We start from the raw sequence: 27,571 nt of genomic DNA, 5'->3' as shown, positions 1-27,571 counted from the left end.
TTAAAATCTTAGCAAAATTATTAAATGTAAATTTTTTTCTCTAAAAATTGAAAAATGTTTGTCTATGAATAGAAAATCTGTGAGTTAATTTAAAACGTAATTATTCTTTTGATTTAATTTCCACTACACCCGATTTTTAACGGTTGTTACTCAAGAGATTTAACCAGAATTTGATTTTCCTTAATATTTCCAAGTTCACGATTCTGATTTCTTAACTTAATTCCTACCAACCCTTAAACACAATATTTCGGGTAAATTGTCAGCTAACAGATAAATATAATAAATTATATCTTCCTCAATTTAAATTATATCCCCATTTCAATTTCCTTTGTATATGTATATCCGCATAAAGTATAATAAAAACGGAATTCTTAGGTTTTTGATATTATCTTAGTAGAATTTTCGAGGGTGTTTCGCTTGAAATTTGTGAATTATTAAACTGGTTCAGACTTCTGAATTTACTTTTATATCAGTATTGGCATTTAGCCAGGATAAATTTACTTCTAGATATTTGTCGTCTATTCATTTTTCTTATTTCTTTTTTTTTGAAGAAGAAGAAAGTGTCTACAATTACTCTATGATAGTCAAAAATAATGAAAAGTGCACACAAAAATAAAAAAAATTAAACAATCCCAAACCCAACCCAAGAAAAATACAATCGTTTCCTTTTTCATTTCAACAGACGACATGGCCTAAGGGTTTTCTGACATTTCTGCAGAAAAGACATAAATTTTATTTTATATATACTACAACTACTATGTAATATGAATGTATCTATATAAAAGATATTTTTGCTACTGTTCCTCGAAAACGGTTTTGAATTTCCAAGATTTAAAAATATAGATATGTAAATTATATCATATGAAGTCGTCCTCGTCGTATTATACATTACATAGTCTTTTGGTTGGCTATGGTTTGAGAAAATTTGCCTGTTGTGAATGTTTAAATTGTCGTACATACTGAGAAGGCTGGAACAGAAAAATGATTGAAAATAAAAATTCAATTTAAGTCGTGTCATCGTGTCGTGGTTTTTCCTTGGAAATTCACACACAAAAAAATAAGAAATTGAAACGCTATAGACAGGTGGTGGCAATTTATATGGAAGGATCATATTTTTACTTACTTCTTCTTTTTATTCTTCATATTTTTTTCAGCTATTATTTGATTGAATATTTTTTTTATATAAAGATATAGATACTCTCAAATTGAAATATAATGTGGGAAACGTTCGCAAACATTCTTCTTCTATTATGATAAGTATAGATTTTATGTCGCATGTGGAATTCATAATTTTTATTAATTTTGCTCAAAGTTTAACTTAAATTAGGTCATAATTTTAAGAGTTTTCTTTTTCCTTTACTTCTTTAAAATTTGGGACAATTCTACTTAGGGTAGCCTCTAAAGTGAAAATTGACTGCAGATGAATTTCTATAAAATTTCGGGGATCATATTGTTTAATTTGTTGCTAACGAACGATTGGCTTAGTTTTATTGTTAACTAACGTTTAAAAGCCTTAAGAACTAAGTCCTTATACGAAGAATTGATAAAACTGGGCTTACGTTCATATTTATGGGCTACATCAATCATTTTCTCAATTTTTATTTATTATTTATTAGCGCTAACTTATTTAGCGCTAACTGTTTCTATTCTACACAATATTTAATTGTCCCAACAGCTTTAATTTGTACAAAAGTTTCACTATTGGCAGCCGAGAGGGTACATCAAACAAAGTTTTAAAACATTGTGGAAGTGTTTACCGTTCTATGTTTTGTAATAGCGCATTTTTTAATTGTCTCAAGTCAAAAAATGGCAGTTTCAAAACGCTATTTAAAATCAAAATGAAGTGTGGACATGTGTTAAATTTTGACTTTCTAAAAGTTCTGTAAACCCAAAACTATACTTTGATTTGAAATGTCTCTAAACCTAAATTTCTGTTTCTTAAAATTTTGTAAAGTTATAATAAGGTATTTTTTGTGACTGTTGATCTAGTATTTTAAGGTCATCTCATCATGTTTACATCATACAAAATTTTAACACTAGTTTTCCCATAAAACCACCCATAATTAAATCGATACACTTAGGCGTATACGCACTTTTTCTTAACTATATTCAGACAATTGTATCCCATTTTCCGCACAGTGCGCCAACACTCTAGACTTGTTTGTTACCTCTGATCCTAATAAATATACGGTTAGTGTATTATCACTTCTCGACACATTATACCATTGTATCATATCTGCTAATGTCTCATGCCAAAAAACCCCAGTTAAAGCCAAATGGAACGGTGGCAATGATTTCTTCAGAAACTTTAACTGGTCACAGGCTTCCTTGATAGTGATGTGGATTCCAGCGCAGATATGGTTACAAACTTAATTCTTTTGGGAATGAGAAATTTTATCACAAATATGGTAAAATCTATTTAACCTAAAGAAAACGCATAGTTTGACTAGAGCTGTAAAGAGGCTATTATGATCAAAGATGTACTCGTAAGTCTCCGGATTTATAAAGCCAACCCTACTGAGGAAAATTGGAATTAGTTCAAACAAGCTATAAAGATTTGTAACTCACATATTCGACGCATTAAAAATTTTGCATGACCAGAAATTATGGCAAATAATACTTCAAAGTCCCAAAAGTAATACAAATGTATAGGCATTTGTAAAAAATGTGCGCAACACTACGTCATCAACAGTTCCTACGCTCGTTTCCACTCCTTTTGTAAGTTCGATTGATACAGCCTTTTTGCTTGCAACACAGTTTGCTGTTAATTCGATGCTGCCAATGAGTGACATGTCTCCTACTGTACTTGAAAGCGTAAATTATTCCATGGACGAATCTTCTTTCGCACTAGTACAGTTGCTAGAGTACTTAAAGATCTTGACATTCACAATTCCACTGGCCCGGGTAGTATCCCCGCTATTGTTCTGAAGAGGTATTTTTCAACGCTGCCCAACCCGTCCCTAAAAAAACGAATCCTCCTCCCCCTCTAACTATCGTCCAATCGCACTTACGTCCCTTCTTTCCAAGGTCATGAAAACGCTGATCAATTTTCAACTAAAGAAATATCTTAAAGAACGGAAGCTTCTTAATGACCGGCAGTATGGCTTTCGTTACAATAGGTCGACTGGTGATCTCATGGTTTATCTCACCGAACAGTGGAACAAATCTTTACATCATTTTGGTGAAAGTAAGATTATTACACTTGATATTTCAAAAGCATTTGATAGGGTTTGGCATCATACTCTCTTATTGAAAATGCGTGCTTTTGATATTGATGAATCTCTTCTTTGTTGGGTTAGAAATTACCTTTCGGACCGTTGAATTCAAGTAGTATTAAATACGGGTTCAAATCTGATATCCACAAAATAAACGCTGGTGTGTCCCAGGTCTCTGTTTTGTCTCCGACTCTCTTCCTTACATTCATAAATGATCTTTTGTCTGAAACTTTTAACCTACTGCATTGTTTCGCTGATGACAGTACCCAATGCCACTATCCATGGGTAGTACTTTCATCGAGATAGGAAATCGGTCTCTCACCTAGGCATTTGCTTCTCTTGAACACCGCAGCAAGTTCTCATGCCTGTCATTGTTTTATCGTTATTTTTATAAACAATGCTCTATTGAAATAGCCAGTTGCATTCCTTTCCTTAAACAATTCAACCGTAAAACCCGTACTGCTAGGAATGCCCATCAGTTTACCCTTGAGTCCAATTTCGGGCGTACTGTTAAATACAGAGATTCGTTTTTTAGCCGCACTACGTGAATGTGGAAAGCTTTACCTGACTCAATATTTCCCACTCATAACAAAAATACTCCTATTTACGAAAAACAACGTCACAAAAATCAGCTTGTTCAAGTCATATAACTTGCATCCAGATTACTTACTAACAATGTACAAACTATATTACTCTTAAATGAGCTCTCAGATTAAAGGTAACTACAATTTTTTAATTAAATAAAATCCAAGAGCTTTTGAGAATTGTATTTAACATTAAAATATACAAAATTATCATAAGCCTGCCGATCAAATTAAAATAACTCATTAAAAAATTACAAGCTTCGTATTATTATTAATTGCAATGCAATGAAAGAGATGAAGAACATAATTTATAAACTTAAGCATCCCTCTCTTGAGTACCAACTCTTTTGAAATATGGCTCTCACAATAACACAATGGAATACGATAAAAATACACAATATTTAATTGAAATAATTGAATAGCTACTTATTTAAAATAAAATTTATTTAATAAACTAAATAAGTATTTATAAGAGAATTTCATAAACTCAAAAACCCCTAACTCAATGGAGCTTTGTTGGTTTTACTTAAATAAATAATGATTTTTTGAGAGATGAATTTGTATTTTATATTTTCAAACTAAAATGTATATTCAGTTTTGTGTGGTTTCATTCCATTAAGAGGATTACAAATTTTGAATTCTAATATTCTAATTTATAATATTATGTAGGTGCTCGCCTATTTGAATTTGAATTTAAACTACTTTATTAAAATTATTATCAAATAAATGTTTTAAGTGTGAATTTTTTTTTTATTATACTGAACCACTAACCGCTAACCCTTTTTTGTGTGTGTATGAATATTTATATTTTCAGACAGCTTTTTGGTGTGCCATTGGAGCTATTGTATTGGGAGCAATTGCGGTGATATCATATTGGATACGAAAATGCAGGTATATTTTTTGATTCACACAAATATACATTTAAATAATAAATAAAATATATAGATTTTCTGAGTGAATAACATAATATTTTTTTAATAGAAAATTGTAATTGAATTGATGCGATCTTTATATATTATATTGATTGAAGTTTGTTTGTTTGTTTTTACTAACAGAATAACTGAATTTATAATTTAAAAAAGTAATTTTCAATTTCATAATTGAAATTTGTAAATTAGACACAAATGTTAGTATCTTCATATTAAAATTGTTTTTGAAGAATATTTGACAAAGGCGTCTTGTCCATCATGCATTATAATTTTGAAATCAATACTATCTTATATTTTTCATAAAATGATTTAAATCGTTTAAAGAAAGTTAGAGGGTGGTTAATTAATTTAAAATAAAAATGGTTCGGAAGAAAAAAATGGCGTAAATGATTAAACTTATAATAATTCATTCTATGATTTTCATCTGAAGTTCTATGGAGAGGTTATGAATTCTTTTAAATTAAAAGAATTTGTAATAATATCATTACTATAATAATTTAAATATTCAGTTTGAAAATAGTTGAAAAAATATAAAAATTAACACCTTTAAAAACACCAATCAATTGGTTGATCAGAAGATATTTCCCAATATTTACTTATATGTTTTTTTTCTGCAGATCAGTATTTTACTACGAAACATCATATTAGAAAATTATATTGACGACAGGAAGTAAAAGAGAAAAAATATATCGGTCAAATAGTAATCATAAAAAAGACTTCAAAAATCCCTAAAACATGGCTAAGAACTTTTTAAAATAGACGACAAAAATTCAAATGAAAGTTGTAGCATTAGTGAAAGCAGGAGCTTCATAAATAATGAATATTGGTCCAATGACATACTCTTGAGGTACACCAGTTTCAATTTACTTGAATTATTAATATTTTTGCTTGTGATTTCCAATAAAGGAAGTCAATTTAAAGATCAATTAACGTTTTCTTCTCATGTTTTGAATGTCAAATTTATTGAAAGCTTAACTTTCTCCGTTCTTTTTTGTATTTTAATCATATTTATCAATCTCTGAAAATTGTGAAATTGAGTTTTTGTGTCTTCTGATTAGTTTTCATTGGTATTACAATAACATAGTTATACGAAATTAAAGCAGTTATAATAATTCGGGAATTGAATTTTTGTCTCTAAAAATGTTTAATAAGAACTGTGCCAACCTTATAAACTGTTAGAAAACTTTGCCACACAAAACCTTGTGTGCTTCATGATTACATTGCTGTCTTTCAAAACTTTTTTTTAATAAAAGAGAAGTTTTGGTAGCCAAATTTTAAGAGATCACTTCTGGAACAAAATAGCCCTCATAGAGTTTAATGCTACATAGCATAGGAACCGATCTCCAGGAAACGATATTCAAATGAGACCGAAAAGTGAAAATAAATTAAAACTAACTGCTGAAAATACTCATCCACCTATTTAAACATTTTTAATAAATCTTCGATTATAGAAACTTCTAGTCGATCTAAGACTATTCTCATTTAAACTTCTATCCAGTTTTTCACTTCTCAATATTTTTTACAAACGTAAACAAAATTTGTACCAACGAAATAAGATACGGCTATGACAAATAAAAGACAAGAGAATAGATTTTAAAAAAAAAAATGTAAAAGTTAACCACAAAATATAGTCTTGATTTTTGAATCTAATTTGGTACGCTTGGGCGTATACTTACTTTTTTATACTTTATTTGATATAAGCTACATTTTTTAAAATTTCAATTTTTAAAACCAAGGCTTTATTGAAAAATTAAATTTTCTATCAAATTTAATTTTATTTTATTTCATAAACAACTTGTGGTCTTAATAGTGGTTTCTACTTATAAGTAGGTTCATAGAATTTAATAAACTTTGAACCAACCGATTTCTTGAAACAAACAATAGAAAGCCAACAACAACACCAACTAGGAAATATATTTTCACTGTTATTTTTTGCATTCACGGTTGGAACCATTAACATTGAACTTCGCTAATATTTAATTGAATTTATATTCACACACACGTCTGTTTGTAAGAAGGAAAAACCAAAACGCATTGCGTGGTCACTTTATGTATTTTTTAAAGCCTCATTCTAAGACAATGTTTCATTCGTTTATTGTAATAGACATAAGAATAATTAGATTATAATATAATGTAATAATATTGTTTATAGTTATTATAGTCTAAGAAAAGTCGATTTTAAAAAAATTTTGAAGTGAAACTTTAATTATTTGAAATGTTGGAATCAAATGTCGAGATTTTACAAGCAAACGTTTTTAAGAGGAGTTTGCTTGCAAATTACGGAGCTAATTGTGGTTTAATTTATAAAAAATCTTATAAGAGTCTACAGTATATATACAAAGGTAACCAACATCAATATCATTCAATTGTATCAATAAAAAATCATCATACCTCATTTTCAAATAAGTCAAGTTCAAAAACGGCATCAAAAAGTGTCATTTTTAAGATGAAGAATCTGTGTAACAATTTTGTATTTTCTTAATCCGAACTGTGCCAATTTTTAAGCAATTAAAAGAAGCTTTCAATGTGAAAAATCGTCTTATCGTTGCAAAATGATTAATTTCTTTGTATTTGCATGCCTTAATCATCGACTGGGTTGAATATTTTCGCTAACTGAACTTTCAAAGCCTTAAGGACTAATCTTTATGCAAAATATTTTGTGTTACCATTTGTGGAATACATGATTCCAAAAATCACTTTTCTGTTATTTTTGAGCGACTAAAAGCCTTCGATTCTTCACATTTCTTATTTGTCCCAACAGCTCAAATAATAAAAAAAAAGTTTAACTACAGTCGGTTAAGAAGCCTACTTTAAAAAAGTGTCTTAGTTTTGGAAACAGTGCTTGTAAAACGTTCATCATTTTGTTAGTGAATTTCAACAATTAAAGTACGTTCTTAAACCGTGTTTATTCAACTTTTAATAATTGAGTAATTTTATCTTTTGAAATAAACCACAATTTCAAATGTGACAGCTGTCAAAAGAACGAGCTGCTATCTATGGCTATGAGAAACTATATATTTGAGATGCAATGATAAAATTATTAATTTGATAAAAAATGGTCGAATGATTTTTCATTTTCCTGGACTATAAAAATACACATGTGGATATTCACTAACATACTCATTTATAATACGATAATTCCTTTTCATTTTTGTCGGTGGGTCCCTTGAAGCGTCAAACCGTTAATAATGTTGTAGAAACACAGTTCAAAATTGTCATATACATACATATACATAAAATTAGTATGGATATATTTTCTTTTATTTTCTATTGGTTTTTCTTCTTATAACCATACATTTTATTCTACATATAAAGTCGTAGTTTTGTGTTCAAGTTCAAGAGCTGTATACTTTTGAATATCCACTTTGTTTTACAGGTGAGTGGTTTTGCGTTTTTTTTAGCTTTTTTCAATCTTGCTTTCATTTTATGTACATATAGATACTTTTTTGTTGGTGCTGCAATAAAAGACGACAGCAGCAATCAATAGATACAACATGGCGTTTATGTCAATTGAAATTGCACTAGAATGACTCCATTGACAGATTGTCATACTTGTGTGTGGTATTAGTGTTGCATAGCAGAAAAAGATACAAAAATGAAAACACATGACAAAGCCATCAAAGGAACATACAAAAAAAGCAAAAATCAATTTTTTATTTGCTTTTTATAATCCATTTAGAGGAGGAAACTGTTTTCACAGTTTGTCAGAACAATTTGTCGGAGTCGGTTCTCGTTCTCGTCATCGACTCATGACAACAAAGTTATAATATTAAAATCACCTGAGAGTAATTAATGTCGCCTACTAAAGGCCGGACTCAATTAGCCTACCGCCAATTAATTTGCTTTAAGGAAAGTTTATGCTCGTTTGGTAGTTTTAAAAATATTCGTAAAAAATGAATAAGACAATCTTCCCCCACTCCAGCTTCAATTTTGTTGGAATACAATACTCGAAACAAAATTATGTTTTTACCAAATTTAATTTAAATAAAACATAATTGAATAATAAATACAACAGTCACAGTCGCGCAGTGTAATTTGGGAAGCCCAATCAGTGATTGGACGTTGTTTCCTATAATTGTCTCAATTCACTGTGCAACTTGATGCACTCTTAACAAATCGTGTAAATGCTTTTTAATTAAAAATCAAATTAAATATAAAAATTAAAATTACATTCGTTCTCGTATTCGTATATACATGTCAGAAACAAAAGGATAAATACAACATTTTATTTTTCAATAAAATTAATTTTATGGAAGTTCAATATGCGATGGCGGATGTGTGATGTGAATATTGTGTCAGTTGAGAATTGAAGCAAATATGTTTATCGGGTTTTGATTGCATTACTTTTTGTCTATATCGGAAGTTGAAATAATTTCAATTACTGAATTTTATCAGCAGTGAGGTGAAAATAATAATATTCACGATGTTAATATGGAAAAATTGAATTCTTTTTGTTGGAGAAAAGCGAATGGGTAATTTTGCAGGGGAGATTTGTTATAAATAGTTGGCCGTGGTTTCCGCCTGTCACAATAATTAAGTTTTAATAAACAAAACATAATAATTTTGGATGGTATTTTAAATAACTTCCTGAAAAGCTGTCAAAATAATAAAGAGTAAGTTAATGATTAATTATTTTGATTTTTCTATAATTAGGACTAATTTGCTTGTTTTCACACTAATCCTGAGTAACAAAATAGAGTACAAACAGTTGTGGTCATAAAAAAAAACTTAAATATAACTTAAAATATTTTTAACGATTAAAATATTTGTGAGGTAAATATTTTATGGGCATATGTTGATGAAAGCAAAATTTTGTTGCACTTTTCAATAAGTTCTTTTACATGCGTTTGAAAGCCTCCAATTTTCCAACTTTAATAACAAAAAACACACAGAATTATCTAGGAGATCTAGTATAATTTTCAGAAAAAATTGCCATAAGACGGTATAGGTCATCTCTATATTAAGATCTAGAGTATTAGAGGCTATCTTAGGCAACTTAATAAGTACCTTTAAAGTTGGTCATCCAACAAAACAACGAAACTTAGCCAAAAATGATTCTGGATAATAAAAATGATGTTATTGCTCTGTATGCAACTCTTTTTGCTTACTTAAGAACGCAAAGTATCGAACTCCTTAAAAGTTTCCATACAAGCCAAGTAACAAAAAAAGAACTCTGGTATATCCCTAAGAGCTGCTGTAAAACAATTCCTGTTGTTAGATGTTTTAAACTCTATGCATAGGTGCTGTCCAGCTTTTTAGACAATAAGGACTATTCTATCAAATATCGGTTTGGATAACAAATCAAAAAAGAAAAGAGGCTAGGATGCAACCCACACTGATAACTTTCCATCCTGTCTGTCGATTTGTCTTGCTTAAAAGTTTGTAGGTTTTCGTGTTGGGTTAAAAAAGGTGTCCATTGAATTATTCTTAAAAATTTTAAAATTACCAACAATATTTTTTATATAAAGAATAGTTTAGTTTGAAAATCTATTTTTAAATAAATTTTTACCAATTTTAGCACCGTTTTTTAAGTTTTTAATAATTAGATGAATGAAATTAACTTGAGAGATATCAAGAACCGAACATCAATTTTTATCAAATTTGCGTACTATTTTTAGTAGATTTTATTATTTCTATGAAAAATTGGACTGTTATAAAAAAAAACGACTGAATATCAAAAATAATATTTTCTTTGAAACAAAAAAAGTTTGAAGACAATATTTTTAATTTTTGAAAAGCTATTGGAGTCAAGAGAAATTTTTACCAAGTTTTAGTATTGTTTTATTTTTAGGTTTTTATTTCAAAAAAAACTGTCGATTAGATTTTTTTCAAAAATTTCTGAATATTGAAAACAATATTTAAGTGAAAATTAGTTGGAAGCCATAATCTCAAATTTTTGAAAAGATATTTGACAGTCGTCAAATTAAGCTGAAAAAGAAAAATGTTGAGTTTAACATTAAAAAATTTAAAGAACCCACAAATTTATGTGATTCAAACAATTTTAAAAGGCAACATTTCTTTAAATTGAAAAAACAATTCACTTTATTTATATTTAATAAATTATGTGCCACTGAACGATCTTGAGATTCTATAAGATTCGAGCAGCTGAACGCAGGTAGTTCAATATGTTCTTAAAACAATCTTAGATGAATAATTTTTTACTACAAATAGTGCGTTTTAGTTTGGCTGCCATTTTATAAAAATATTTAACTCTTTGTTTAACAATACAATTTACATCTAACATTAACAATTCAAACCTTTTTTAATTTAAAAATAACAATTAAAAAATACATAAAAAGTATAAGTAAAATTTAACTCCAATACCACAAAAGTACCTCAACAATTAATTGAAACAATTGAAAAACTTTTAGTCAATATTTGAATTTATACAAAAAATTTAGCTATAACCAAATTTTTTTCAGAAAAACAGAATTACTAAGCTATATGGTTTTTTGATAAAATTGAATAACAGGATCTGTAAACGTGGAGGGCTATTTAGAATCCTTTAAATCTTTTAACAAATTTCTTACAAAATTTCGAAATATCTAATATTTTAGTACTCTGAATCTTTTGTTACCAAATCTATACTTAATTTTTTTCTTTTCAAAATTCTATTTATCGAAAAAAAATAATTTTAAAAATAGCTAAGATTTAACCCTTTTTTTATTTTCTTTAAGCCCTTTGAAAACAAAAAAGATAAGAATTTACTCTCCGTCATTTTGAAAAACCATTCCAAAAGCAATAATTAAGTTGTCTCATTATTTTTTTAAGATTGAATTATTTTTTAAAACTTTTATCAACAACGTCTTGTTCACAATTCTTTGCATTACAAAAATATTCTCGAAAAACTGTGAAACATGATTGTTTAAGTTTATTTCATTTAATCAACATTGGTTGATTTTGTAGTTATTATTTTAACAAACTAAATGAAGACACTTTATTTTTAAGAAGCTTAAAAACTCCAGAATTGTTGTCGATATTGATAATGTTTGCAAAACATAATTTTTTAAAAGTGTCTAATGAGACGATTGCAAACATTCTTTTGACAAATTGAAAAAATTTATTGAGATTACTTAGTTTGAAAAAACACTTCGGATTTGAACGACTGAAAAAAAATTATTTTTTGAAATATGACACAAAGCCCGAATTGGAATACCACTGCTTACTACTTTTTTAAATAAAACAACCTTGGTTGTGTAGAAGCCTGTCAAAAACAAAACCACTGTATAGCAACAAACTTAACAAAAATGTGTATTTTTATAAGAATCTAACCAAACTAACAAATTTTTTTTAGTTTCTGAAAAGTAAAAGTGATCAGAAAAAGCTCTTAAAAATTCAATATTTGTATATATGTATAAATATATTTCATTGAAAATTTATAAAACAAAACAACATTTTCTGAACTTATCTCTTTTTCTTTGGAACAATAAACCATATTTAACATTTTCAGTACAAAAAATATATTATATTATGCTCTACATGTATGACATGGTGTTTTGAATTATAAACGTTAAAAGAAGTATTTAAAACTTGAAATAGCGACAAATATGGACTTTTGAAAATTCTTGCAACAATTTAAACGACTCAGATAATTTTGTTCAACTTTTATAGAATTTTATTTTTCAACAAGAACAAAATACAAAAAATCACAAAACAATGTACACATTTGTTACTAAAAAAATAAATATAAAAAACAAAAGATAATTTTGTTCTTTACTAAAATGGCATAAAAGAGATCCTTATTATCTGACAAGAATTTTGTTGGTGTCATTTGCTTACCTTGTTTCTTGTTATAAAATAAAAATATAAAAAAAGAAAACTTAAAAGATTAAACGACAGTTTGTTTGTTTTATTCCTTTTTTGTACTACTTCTCGCATACCAAATAAATTTTCGTATAAAGATAAACCACTCATGTTCGTTGTCATGATAAAAAACAAAAAGTTTACCTAATCCACCACTTTCAGGATTAAGATTTTTTGGGATTATTTGGGGATTAAGGATCTTCCAACAAAATAAGTTATAAAATATTCAAACAAAAGAAAAATCGTTAAATTTTTTTTGCCTGCCAAAAAAAATTTCATGATTGAATTTTAAATCACGTCCATAATGATAAGAACGAGAAACAAACAAAAAACCTTAAGGTTACAAAATAGGACTTTTTAGCAGACACATTAAATGCTGGTCCGTATATCCTTATGATGAAACATTATCTTTTTTTTCTGTTTTGGAGTTGGCGCCATCTCAATAGGTCCTTGTAATGAAATACGTGCACGGTAGTTTATGTCAATATAACCGTTTTTCATCTTAACTCTTAAGAATACTCAAGAAATCTCTATAAGAGTATACCATTCACAGAAGAAATGACAAAAAATAAAAATAAATATCACAACTTGATGCGCATTTTTGCTCTAGGCACCGAAATAAATGTATATCCAAAAGGATATAAGCAACACACATCCTTTATTTGTCATCATCATCAACGAAATAGTTTAACTTGACATTTAATAAGGACTAAAAAAAATAATATGACAACGATCTGTGATTATTTGTCAAGTGTCAATTGAATGAAATCATCCAACATTCTTGAAATTTTTATCGTCATCATCGTCATCATCATCACCATCATAATCCTCATCTTTATCACTAAAATTAAAATTTTCATATGCATAGATAAATATTATGAACTGTAAATATGAAAGTTTTACTAAATTACATCTTGTTCTTATTTAAGTGTAATATGGCCCTTAAATAAATGGTATTCATTTTCGAGTGAATTGGAAAAGTTCCCTAGACATTAATAACTCTAAAGTGGTAAAATTATCTAAAGACCAACAAAACTGCATTAAACTTATGTTGTGTAGATGTAAAGGATATAGAATCCTTATGAACAAGGGAAACAAAATGAGTGAAAACTTTGATGTTTGTGGAAATCTTCATTGCAGTGAAATTATTGCATTTAATGTAATTTATGGCAATTCCCCTTTGGCAGGAAAAAAATGTTTTTTTCCAGGGCTGTGATTTTTAATTAATTTTCATTAAATCCGATTGATTAATGCATTTAATTTCATTTTCTTCGTTTTTAAATTAAATGGCATCAGGTGAATTTTTATAGGAATTTAAATGGAAATAAAATTCTGGTTTTTTTGTATTACATGGAAAGTTGTTTGTTTTTAAAGCATTGCAAGACTGAAATTTCCAGGTCATTTTAATAAATTAATTTGGACATTGTTCTTTGCCTTGTAATCAATTTTTTTCAATTAGTAACGAACAAATTGTTAGCTATGAAAACGAAAATATTTTTAAACCAACTTATAGAACTGATTGCACTTGTCAATAAGGTTTTGTAATGGCAAACAATTTATACTTTTCTTAAGGTTTTTAATAGCCTCAGTTCGAGTTCTATTTTAAAATCAATTTATCACTTCAGGTTTTTAAAATATGAACTTTTAAAATTTAAAACAAAAAAGAATACACTTTTTGAGGACATGTAAATTCATGAATTAGTTTTTTTTACTAAATCTATAATTGCCATCTTCAATATTCCGTTTAAACATTTTCAGTGAATTATTTCTCTCATCAAAGATCCTCACAAGTTATTAGTTACACTTGACTAACTATTGTTAAAAGAAAGTTAAATATAATGTTTTCGAAAAATACGGAACAAAATATAGAAAATAAGTTGAAACCGATTATTTTTAAATTTGATCATATTGCTAACATTGGAATTCGAACTAAGAATCAGCACCAACAATTAACTCTTTAACAATTTTTTTTTCAAAACCATGAAGCTTAACGTTCAAGATTTTTTTCAAAACTTCATAAATCGAGTTTTCCAATAAGAACGCTACAAATTTTGTTTCAAAAAACAAAAACGGTTTTGGATATCAATGAAACTCTTTATTCCTGTGAAAGTACGTTTAATGATATTATGCACTTAACTCGATTTCTTTTGCATGGCCGCCACGGGCACACTTGTAGGAAGTATAGAAACTGAACCAAATTTTCGACGGTTTTCAAGCATAAATCGGCCGATACTGCTGCAATTTCACTTTCGATATTCGTGCGAAGATCATCAATCGTCACTTGCTTGTTGTCATAGACCATAGACTTGGCGTAGCCTCACAGGAAATAGTCTAATAGCGTCAAATCGCACAACTGAGGTGGCCAAGCGACTGGACCATTTTGTGATATAACAACGTTCTCCCAACTTGGTTTCCAATAAATTGATTGTGACATTCGCTGTGTGGCTTGTGGCCCCGTTCTGTTGGTACCACATTTCCTCCAAGTCTATATCATCCAATTGGGGATACAAATATTCGGATATCATTGAAAGGTAGCGATCCCCATTCACAGTAAAGTGCCGATCTTGATCGTCACGGAAGAACTACGGCCCAATGACGCAGCCACCGGCCCCTAAACCATACCAAACCGTAATTTTTTCGGTATGCAAGTACGTGTGGATTGCTGACTGACCAATACCGCATATTTTGTTTATCGACGAAACCATTCAGCCAGAAATGAGCCTCATCGCTGAAGATGATTTTTCAATGAAATTCGAATCATTTTCAAGTTGTTGCTAAGCCCAATTCACGAACATACGACGCTTCTGGTGGTCAAGCGGCTTCAGTTCTTGTACCAATTGAATCTTATAAGGATGTAAGCTAAGATCTTTTCTCTAAATTCGCCATAACGACGTTACAGATATGCATCCTGCAACTGAAGCCTCACATGCAACAATATTTCGACACTACGGGAACTTTTTTGTCTCATTTTTTTTTAATTTCGAAGTAGCAATATGGCAGAAATCAAGTTTATTGTAGCTGAATTTATATAAATTTTTTTCGTATAACTAGATTGCACAATTTACAGAGAAATGGTATTTTCTACCTTACTACTGAAAAACTTATAACATTTATACAATAATAATATCACAGATACAAGAAGTTTTTAGAAGGAAAAGCTACATGAAAAACCTTCATTTAATTTAAAAATAAGTATATTTCCGTAAGAAGAGAGAAATGGGTTCGTGTGAATCACAAAAAAAAAAAAGATGTTGTTTACATATCAGAAAAACAAAAAATAAAAACATAATTATGTTTATCACAGTTATGTATATAAATAATTTAAAATAATAAATAAATAAATAAATAAATGACAAAAATAATTATTTAAGCAAATAACTAAATAACAATAATAAATAATTAAACAAATAAAAAAATAAATAAATAAATAAATTGTCTCATTGGCGCGGGAACATTTTGTACTGTGCCTGTGATTTAAATTTCTCCAGTTGATCTGATAGGACGATTCTGACGACCATAAATTGGACGTAGCGCTGTTGAGGCCACTGACTCCGAATTTCGGTAGAAAATTTTAATAATTTCTGCTCGTTGTTGGCTCGTATCTCTTTTTATCATTCTTACTAAAGAGAAGTGTCAAAAGAGCGGCAAGAAATATGGCGAAGTTTGCTGTCCCTGTCGCTCTACTTTTGTAAAGTCTCTGTTGGACAATACTGTAGAGAAAACTTCCGATAACTAACTGAGAAACCGAGAAATCAAAACGATTCAAACTGTGTTTGCAGGATAAACATTTGTATTGCACCGAATCATAACAAAATTTTGTATGTTAAGAACTCTTTTGTGTTGAACTTTAACATACATTTTTAAAAAGGTATATTTTAGAAATGATAAGTATTTCAAGCAATAGTGTTTAAAGTGAAAACTTAGCTAAACAAGTAAGACTAAATTGTTCTTGTATATAGTGTAGTTACAAATCAAACTATTAAATCGAGTGTCAATTTGAGAGTGTAAAGTCCTTCTTTTATGAACTCTTAAGTATGCAATTAAATTGGCCACACAATTCAAGTATAGTATTAAGATTGCTAGTACATTTTTTGTTTCAAATAAATAAATAAAATTAGTTATATGCCATGAATACGGAAAAAGTATTGGCAAGTGTGAAAATCACTTATATTTCTACACCCCTTAACTTTTTGTACGATTAAGTAGTTATCCGGGAATTTAACGATACGTTGTCCGATATTTATGATTTATAAGGCTTATTTTAAAGGCTGTTAAGAGCACTACAAAAAATATTATACATTTTATTAAAATTAAATAAAAATTATTAAGATAGCAAAGAAAAATTTGAAGTCTTACTATCTTAAAACTGCTTGGTTTTCAAATTACAAATTTTTCGCTCAAAAATAGATGGATTTATTCTCATAGTGTTAAGGACATATTTGTATATTCAGCTTTCCCCAAAATTTCAGCTTTGTTGAAATTTTTTTGAAGTAAGGTCATTTTGTTATCTAGTTTTCATGGACTTTTTGTACCATTAAGGATTAATTTGACTTTGACAATCAATTTGACTAGTTTTCTGAATTCATTCAATTTTAACTACCAATACTATTATAGAAGACCATAAACGGATTTAATAATTCATGAAAGCTGTATTTAGGTTATGTAGTTTTTCTAATATTGAACATTAAGATTTTAATATAAAGTATTTGTAATAAATCTTTTAAGCAGATAAGGTATCGCTTAGAAGATTTCAAGAAGTCAAGAAATTATAATAATCTTATTAAAAGACTTTCCTTAAAAAATTTCCTTTAAGGCTGAGCTTTATTAAGAACCTTAAAATGTATATATGTATGTTTTTAACACTTTCTTTTAAGTAAACTTAACTTCAGGGGACAAATTTAGAAGAAATGAATGTACTGCAAATGTTAAATCACTCGAAAAGATAGTATTTAGATATAATTTAATTCCACTTCTCTCTTCCTAAAGTGTTTTACTCAACCTCTGATACCTGTACCAAGTCTAAATGAATTATTAAGGATAAATAAATGAAGCTCCCAGAATTCTTTTCAAAGAGATTTCTGTTGTTAAAAAGTCACAATTGAAATAAAGCGACTGTTATTAGTTTCTTATTTAAATATACACTGCCGGTCAATACGATAGGTTCACACCATTTCCAATAAACAGGAGCTATTTTTTCTCCAAAATAGTTTTGCATGAATATTTTTGTCGGTGAATTTTCAAAGCATGTATATCTACTTACCTATTTAAAGAAAGGGTTAGACCGAACACAATAATTATTACATTGAGTTTGAAACGTTTCATGCAATGTATTCAAATAAATTGCCATTTTGATCGGTTAAGAGAATAGGTTCATTTGTATTCATTGGGACAATATAGAGGAAATGAAGGAACAATTAAAACAAAAACAATTCTTTTTAAAGCTAGCCATTCTTTTATTTATTTAGTAATGAGTCGAGCCTTCTTTGTTTAGCATTACCTCAAAAATTCTATTTGGCATGGTTTCATAATTTTTTTTAAAAATAATTTAAAGAAATGTTTGTCCAAGCTTGTTGTTAGTGATTTTGTGTTTTCAAATTGTTGCCCAGATTTGAAGACTTCGTCACGGACGAGCCATCCCCAAAACATTCTCAATAATAATTAGGTCTGGTGAGGCCATTCCAACAATCCAACATTTTGTTGGTTTATTCAGGCTTTTACAACTTTGGTGGTATGGATGGGGGCGTTATCCTGCTGAAAAGTCCATTGAACGGGTTCAAACATTTCACTGAATTTCGGAAAAGCCCTTTCAAGAATGCTTTTGAATGAATTTGCCGTCATTTGTGATGATGGAAATTCCAGATCAATAGTTCCTAAATATGATATTGCACCCCAAACCATAACACCACCTTCACGGCTATGATGACGCAGCAAAACTACCATCGAGATTAAATTTTCTTTCATCCGTGAAAAAAAAACTACCAATCCCTTTCCCATGACATGTATCGCCCACCGAATTTAAGCCGCTTTTCTTTGTGGGTTAGGAGGAGGCTTCTTCTTCAGTTTCATGCGCTTGATGTTTGGGGCACTCCCTATCACTTTCTTAACCATAGAAATGCTTGCTGTTGTTCCAGATGATGTCTTTATTTGAGGAGCTGACTGACAAGAATTAGACGCCAGTCGAGCAATCAATCTCCTTTCAGCAGGTTACGTAACTTGTTTGCGTCCTTTCATATTCTTCCTATTGTTTTCTTTATTTAAAAAAAAATTGCTTACAACATTTTGCGATCTTAGACTTTGTTCTGCGTGCAGTTTGATTTTAATTTTTTCTGTTCCGAATTAAGGCAATGTGGTCGTCCCATTTTTTCTTAAAATTGTATTTTGAATAATTTAACTTCACTTTGTAAACATTTCACGCACTGATCTTTACAAATTCTGAACCAGAACTAACTTAAGAGCAGATGAACCTATTCTATTGACCGATGGAAAATGCTCTTTTTTCAATTACATTTCATAGTGTGCTTGCAATTTACCGTTCGTACATATTTTAATTTGTCTCTTTCTTGCAAATAGATCGATAATGAGACAAGATTTCAGAATACAAAAGAAAAAAGCTTTTTGCAAAGCTCTATTCTAGAGAAAAAAGCTTTTTCCCTAGTAATAGATCCTATTCTATTGGCCGGCAGTGTATAAGGCTATATTGTTAAATCATCTGTATTTTATTGCACCTTATTATCTACTTGCCTAAAATTTTATAAAGTCTAGAATCATTTTCAATAAACTAGTTAAAAAAACCGTAAGATCTGGCTATTTTTTGACTATCATTATTGATTATTAATACTGTTCATACCTTAATAAAAAAAAATTCTGATTTTCGTATTGTGTTCAAAATATTTAAATTGTTTAAGTTAATCGATTACAAACCCAAAAAAAATTAACAGACAGGAACAAAAATGATTGTATTACTAATATAAAAACTATACAAAATAAAAGGAACATAAACCTTGAATTTTTTATTATCTTAGAAAATGTTTGAAAATAAATGTACTTTGCAGAGAAACTATTTAATTAACTATGATTTTAATTTATTTATTTTTTTAAAAATAAGATTCTAAACAATTTTAAGTAAAAAAGAGTAAATTTTATTCATCAACATCTCAAATTATTTAAAGCGTGCTTTATTTAAGAATCAACAATTGGAGTGTAAAACATACACCTTTATCGGTAGGTAGCAACCGCCCACTTTTGCCATCACATCACCATAGAAAAAGCAAATTAAAGAAAAAAAATTAATTAATTAATTTATCAACCCAACAAAATTATTTACCTTTTTTTCTTTCATTTAAATTTAATTGGTATTCAACAATCCTAACATTGTTCTCCCAAAACTCCTTTTACCCCCCACCACATTATTATAAATCAAATTCTTATTATATTCAGTTTCGAGTTTTTCATTTCATGTTCAGATGCAACAAACAAAAATTTTGTTATTTTCTTTATTGGCTGCTCAGCATGTTGAACGATGAATTGTATTTCTCTGCTTTTGTGATAGCAAATCAAAAAATAAAAACACCACACAAATAAAATATAATATATTTTAAAAAGCATATACCCGTACTACAAATAAACATTTTATATAATTATATACAGCGTTTTGTATACAAACATATAAAAAATAATAATATTTAAAAAAACGAAACAATGCAAATTAAAGAAAATGTAGAAATTGCTGCAAGCGTTATTTTTGAATTTCATTTTTATTTTGAAGTTTATAAATATGTTTTTTTTTTTATTTTAATTTTGTCTTAATTTGAAAATGCGACTTAAGGCTGAAAGTTGATCACAAGTTAAACACACATAACTCTATGCAATGCAGATTTAAATGTGTCCTTATTATTATTAAACATTTATATAACAAAGTATATTATTATTATTAAATTTATTAAATCAACACAAATGCTTACAACAAAAAAAAAAACAAGAAACAAAAGCAAAAAATAATTAAACAAATTATTTTGTCTTGTTATTTCACGGTTTTATTTTAAATTCTTTTTCTTTGTTTTTTTCTTTTTCTCCACTTTTTCTTTTCTGTTTTACGTTAACGTACGTTTGTGTGTATGTGTGCGTGTGTCTGTCTTAAAGGACACCACTGGGCAGCAATTACAGCACCAACAACAACAACAACACAACCACCACCAGCTTCAGCTACAGCTTCAACAACAACAACCACTCCATCAACAGCTCCTCCAGGTGGACAATAGAATCATACAACAGCATCCTATTAGACAAAAGGATATCTTTCATCAGCCTCTGCAGGCGAATGCACTCCAATGCAATCTTCCATCTCACGCACCTCTGTCAGTACCGATCACCGCCGCCACCGCACCAACATCCACCACAACTTCGGCACAGTCCAATCCCAAATCAGTATCAATTCTAGTATATAAGACCTTGAATACGGTTTTCAAAAGTAGTCGCAAGATCATCTTTCGAGTGTGCGAGGTAGCCAGTGCCAAAAAGTCCTTTACAATGTTCAAATTCAATCAGAGAGCAAAAAGTTCAGAGGCTGCTGCAGCAGCCGCCTGCACCGGACATGATCGGTTTAGTCAAGTTCGTGTAACAAATAAGTAAGTTTTTGAGACTCAAAAACGTTTTTTTTTTGTTTATAAAAACTTTGGGTTTTTAATTGAAAATAAAAAAAAATATATTATATTTGTTGAAATTCAAGGAAAAAGAAGGACTTCTATAAGAAAAAGAAAACAAATGGACTGAGACGAAGTAATTCGGCGATTGAATTTGATGCTTCAGCATTAACTGCAGCGAATAGAAGACAGCTTTTTAGTCGGTGAGTAAATTCTTTAGAATTTTATTATTTTTTGTCTATAAGAGATAAGAAGTATAAGTGTACGTTTGGTAAGGAAAAAGAACCACTGTTGGAATAAATTAAAAAAAAATTCTTGTCTTAATTGAAAATTCTAAGGCTAAGAACTTTCAGAATTTCATGTCATACCACTTTGAAATTGCGCGTCATCTTAATATGAATATAGTTCAATTGCTTGTTGCTTAACGTTGCTCTTAGAAGAAACGCACTGCATTTTTTTTAAATAATAAAGCCAGAAAATTCAAAGAGAAGTACCAATGCTGAATAAAATTTGCATGGCTTTTTTTGCACATTATCATAATAACATTCCTTTTGATAAAAAAACCAAGTATTCGAAAAACATAATAAAGGTTTTGAAATTAAAATTCTGAAAATCAATTGAAACATTTTTGATGGTGTATAATAGTAAAATAAAACATTTATTATTTAAGGAGCCTGCAGCTTTTTACGTACAAGGCAATCGACCATCTCCTGGGTCACTATGGCGTATACATAATATTTTTCTCAATAGGCATCAAATATAGACTGTAACAGATTTTACTTTAAAATCATTAGAGAAGGTTTTAAAGATAAGGGATTTCTTCTAAACTGAAAGAATAATTAGGGTCATCATTTTTTCACTTATAATCAATTTAACTTTTGCTCATTATGACAACACCGAGCTTGGGGTTTCGATTTACCTTCAAACCTTTTTTTGAAATTTATAAAAACTATAAATTGCTAAAAAAGAATGTTCGGTCGATTTTTAAGAAACTGGTTTGTTTATTTCTAGAAAATATACAAAGTTATCCATTTTGCAGTTTCAAAAGTAAACGTTAATAAAACTCAAATGAAACATTATTTTTCTTGATATTTCTTTTTTTATTATAATTTTTGAACGGTAAAAATACCTGTAAAACAAAACAATATATGACCACCACGCGAATTTTTGCAAGCATTTCGACCACTTTTTGACACATATTGGGCGGTACGAGTGAAACAATGATCAAAGCCCTTAAAATATCTGTAATCAACCTAGTCTCTTCAAATTTCTTCCCAATTTTGCCAATTGCTTGTGTTGCTTGACGATTATGTAAACCATACACGGTATGTGGCTATGGCAGGTTAACAATTTTTGTAACAGGTTTTAACAATTTTTATGCGATGTGGGTTGTCAGAGTTTCAACTAAAAACTTCATTTTTTGAAAACTTAATTTGACAGATGTCGAATTCCAACAAATTACTTTCAAAACCGTAAAATGGATGACGCGTTACATTCATTATTTACAAAGTCAATATCAATTATTTTTGCTTTTTTGAGATTAAAGAAAAATCCCAATCAAAAACTTAATGATAGTAGGTTAGATTTCTGGTTTAATTAAAATGCGGCTAGCCAGAAATTTTATTGTTGTTATTAACTGAAATTATTTATATACAAATTAACTAGGTATGTATGTTAACTTTCAGAATAATTGTTTCAAAATACGATACTTTTGAAATTTCATTAAATAAAAAAAAAACAGACACAATTAATACTGGCAACAAATGTCGGGAAACATGAATAAATTTTGCATTCTAAAAGTTTTTATTTAAAAATTGACACTACTATTTCTAACATTTCTACCAAATTCTGTTACAAAAACATTTATCAGTATTTGTTAACACTACTGTTTTTAACATGTGTGCCAAATTCTATTACAAAAATATTTATCAGTATTTGTAAACAGTTAAAATGGAATTTTACGTTTTTTCATAAAATTTCAAATTTCGCCAAGTTGATGAAAATATTACAGAGAGAATTAATATTTTCATCGGTTTATTTGAAAAAGTTAATGTGCTTCAAAAATTATTCAAAGAGAAAAAAGAGCACTGCCAGAATGACATGACAATATACTGTCATTAAAATTAACACGTCAGTAAAATCAAAGAACTGATTCTCCAAAATTGTTCTTTGACAGTTTTAACCATACTGACTTTTTTTTGGAATTTTCAAAGAATCCAGTAAAACCCATTTCGTGTAACGATTTGGTACTCATAAAAGTGAAATCTCATTTTTGGTACCAAAAACGCCTAGTTTCTGAATTTTGTTTTATAACCACAAATTTACTATGTTTTTTTCTACAATCATTAAAATGTTTTAAAAATCAGAATTTTGTGGAACAAATAAAACAAAGCGAACAATTGGAAGAAAAAATGATTGATTAATAATAATCTAGAATTTAAACCCAGTGCTTTCAAAATTCATCGCAATTGAAACCGGCAAAATTATAACTGAATCTATCAAATAGACATCTTTTAGGTTAAATTTTAACGTGATTTTGGGAGCACTCTTTTGTCCTTTCAAAGTTGAATAGATTCTGAATTCTTCTACTCAATATTAAAAACCTTGCAGATATTTTTCTTATTATTGTTTAACATTCGATATATAAACATTAGATGGATTATGAAATACATTTTTTTTTTCACTTCGACACATTTTCAATACTTATTTAAACTTGGTAGAAGCTACCAGTTTTTTTCAGGTTTTGTAATGAAAAATTAATAATTTTTTAGGTGTTTGGTCAAGAATATTGAATTACTTTCTAAAATTTTAGTTTTTCAAAAAAATCTAATGATTTTTTAATTTGTACGTCTTAAACTTAAAATATCGTTTTTTGACAATCAAAACCATAATTAACCTTAATTGTTATAAACTGAAATTGTTGGTGTATTAAGGTACAAGAGTGCACTTAGTCATTGTCCACATCTTATTTTCAATGTTACAGATTAGAGCTTTACTAAATTAAGGGAAAGGTACTGAATGACAAAATAAAGTTTGGCTTAAACAGTTTATATTATTTTACCAATTTTAAAGAAATGTTGATATATTTGTGGTCAAAAAACTTTGATTTGAATATGGGTCATATTAAATTAAAAAGTCCTTAAAACAGTAAAAGCTCATTGAAGGTTACAGAAAAATAAGGATTTAAAAAAAAAACTATGCAAAATATTTTTTTCCTCCAAACTTAAATTCAGAATATTTCTTATATTATATTTATTTTTTCCTTACGTATTGATTTTCTTTTTAAATAAATTAGTTACTATACTAATAATAACATTTTAGTAAATTAACTACATAAGTAGTTGTTTTCAATTCTAAAATCTTAGTTTCTGAAATTTGTTTGATTAGCTTTATAACTTTCTAATAGAGTAACAAAAAATATAATCAAATTTCTAATTTATCTTAAATTTGTTTGTCTTTTTTTTTTGTTTGTGAATTGAATTTCTAAAATTTAAATCATCATCAGCATAAATTTTCTTTTATCTAAATAATTATTTCTTATAAATTATTGTTATTTTAATTTCAGAAATCGTTCAGCCAGTTCAGAACAGGACAATTCGGATCAATCAGAACATTCGGAAAAATCCCCGCTAGTAAGCGCGAGGTTAGACAATCTAGCAAAACTATTTTTTAGCAAATCGATGCCCTCGGAAACTGGAAGTAGAGATACAATAGAATCAGTGCTAACTACAAGGTTGCTCAATGTTTATAAACACTACATAACAAAAAAAAATATTTGTGTCATTAAATTTGTATACTCATTATTTATAATTTTTAATCATTAATATGCATTTAAAAAATATCATACATACATTTATAAAAATATCATAAATAATTGTACTTATTTTTTTTTTTTTTTTTAATTTAATTTTAGACTAACATAAAGATACATGTTTTGTAGAAACAATATCTCTTCGATATAAATAATATTTTTTGAAACATAAATATTTAAAAAATAGTTTTGTGCTTGTTTGTACGTGATGGATTTATATTATTCTGAATGTATTTTTTTAAATATATTCAAAAGGTAGATATTTGAAAAACATGAAATTTTATTTAATTTAATTTTTGTATCTAAAGCATATTGATGTTGATGTTGCATGTTGATGGTGTTTTCTTCTTAAATCATATACACAAAATAGCTTACATATATGGCACCCTAGCTTTTTAGAACTTCTCTCAAATGTTTGCTTTGAATATTTGGGTATCTACTTTATATTTTTTAACATACATCTATTTTTTATAATATTTTAAAACTTTATTTTAAACTTAATAATTTATTTCTATTTTTGAATACCAATTAAAAACTTTATTTTATTTTATAAGAAAATATATTAATTTTTCTTATTTTAAATAACTTCAAATTCTAAAAATGATTTAAAGTGTTAAGAAATATAAAATTTAAAACATAGTTTTTCCAGGTAGGTTATAAACATGTTTCAAATTCGATGTGTTGCAAATAAAGAAATGATAAATGTTTTTGGGAATTAAAGCAACTCAATCCAAAAGATAAATAGTACTCCAAACTTGGAAATTTTTCATTTTTCAACTTTATTTCTATCATTCTCATGTGAAATGGGTTTCATGGGTAATTCACCACTAGCTACCAAAATGATGCTTGATATTTTGTTTTTTATTTCGTGAAGTGAAACGTTTTAGAAACAGCTTAAGTGGAAGTATTTAAGATGAGAATTAAAATTCAACAGAAACAGAAACATATTACCAAATGGAATTTAAAGTTTGTGATTAAAACTTTTCCTAACTGAACTTTGCTGAGGCACTAGCAACAAATGTATCATTTAATGTTGCTAAACATTTTTTTGAAACAAAGTGTACTTAAACGAGATAAAAATATATATTATCATGACTCCTTTAAGAAATGGTTAGACAGATAGATATTTTCTTTATTTTAAGATATGAATTATTAAAACATGTTTTTCTTTAAGAATATGGACAAAGCAATTTTGCCGTCTGCCTGATCGACATTTCATAACATAAACACAAATTAAATGTAAAGAAGTTAAAATTCAAATAATAAACATAAGTTCAACTAATTATATAAAAAAAAAAAAAAACAGAAATAATAGTTAGTTAAAGCATCAAGTGCTAATTCAACAATTTTGAGATGATTTTGAAATAAAAATACATATATGTATCAATTTTTTACATGATTTGAAACACAAAATAGTAATTAGCAAACTTTGCAATAACTGGTTGAGTTATGGAAAACTATTGCAGTAATTGAGAGCATGTTTGCAGAATCTATAGACAATTGACCATCCAAAATCTCCATTAAGGATTTCATAGATCCGAGTTGGGGGAAGAAAACTCAGTTCGAAATAGAGCCGTCTAATCTCTTGGAGTAGAGAACACGATGCAAAGAAGTGTGTGATGTCTTATGCTTCTCCGGTGTTACAAAGGCTAAAAATTTGTGGAAGATCAGTTCTATGCGGAATAGTGTTAAGATTAAGTATTTCGACTTTAGCTCTAAATATGTAACTAATAGCCTCAGAAGAAAACTCGTTTCTGAAATAATTACCCTGTGATGTTATTTGGCGGTTGAGGTTTCTATATACATATCTTAATAATGTTGTTGAGGGTCTTGATTTGAAATAATGAACGACCTCAATAGGCGCGTTGTTTAGGGACCAGTTTTCTTCTGCGAGTCTTCTTCCCTGACGTGGTTCTAAAATCATTATGTTTGTATTGTTCGTAGTGACGCAGAGACTCCAGAATTCACAAAATGTATTAAGTTTATTGCTTTATAGCTGAAGGGTAGATGAATAGTCAGCCAGTAAAACTTAACCGGCAAAGAGTATCTGATGTACTTCCACCCGGAAGTACATCACAAACGTCATTAATAATATCGGGCTAAATATACATCCTAGAGGAACAGTTGATGTTGTTTTAAACCATTCAGAGGATTTAGTTCCGTCCAACACTGATACAGTAGATAAAGCAAGAAAGTTGAAATAGAACATTAAGAATTTGCGTGAAATTCCTAAAGATGATAATTTGTACGTCAAGGCATTTCTATTATAGTTGTCAAAAGCTACTTTAAAATCTACAAAGCAGGCATATAATTTCTTCTTCTGCTCAATCGATTCCCTTACTCTCTCTCTCTTTTTCTCTCTCTCTTTCTCTCTCTCTTACATTGAGAAACCCGATCGAAATCCTGTCTGGAACATGGTGAGTCGGTTGTTGTTTTCAATCCATTCCTTCAAACTTTTATAAATAATTGAAGTTAGAATCCTTCTTAGCGAGTTGAGAATCGAGATTCCTTTATAGTTCTCTGACTGATTGGCATCTCCTCTTTGTAAGATTGCAAATATAACCGTTTTGTTGAAATTGTTTGGAACAAA

At 28.6% G+C, this 27,571-nt stretch overlaps 1 protein-coding gene across 2 annotated transcripts in view; it reads left to right on the top strand.

The window, feature by feature from the left end:
- Positions 1-27,571, top strand: part of LOC129948960 (slowpoke-binding protein) — a 55,129-nt gene that overhangs the window by 2,323 nt on the left and 25,235 nt on the right. For both annotated transcript variants that reach the window (XM_056060123.1, XM_056060124.1), the window contains exons 2-5: positions 4,614-4,690; positions 20,671-21,155; positions 21,257-21,373; positions 24,736-24,903. In XM_056060123.1, the coding sequence (XP_055916098.1) occupies positions 4,685-4,690; positions 20,671-21,155; positions 21,257-21,373; positions 24,736-24,903 (776 nt within the window). In that variant the 5' untranslated portion in view covers positions 4,614-4,684. The remainder of the gene's footprint in view (positions 1-4,613; positions 4,691-20,670; positions 21,156-21,256; positions 21,374-24,735; positions 24,904-27,571) is intronic.

The sequence above is a fragment of the Eupeodes corollae genome, chromosome 3, assembly GCF_945859685.1.
Source record: "Eupeodes corollae chromosome 3, idEupCoro1.1, whole genome shotgun sequence".
NCBI lineage: Eukaryota > Metazoa > Arthropoda > Insecta > Diptera > Syrphidae > Eupeodes > Eupeodes corollae.
This window is presented reverse-complemented; position numbering and strand designations above follow the sequence as displayed.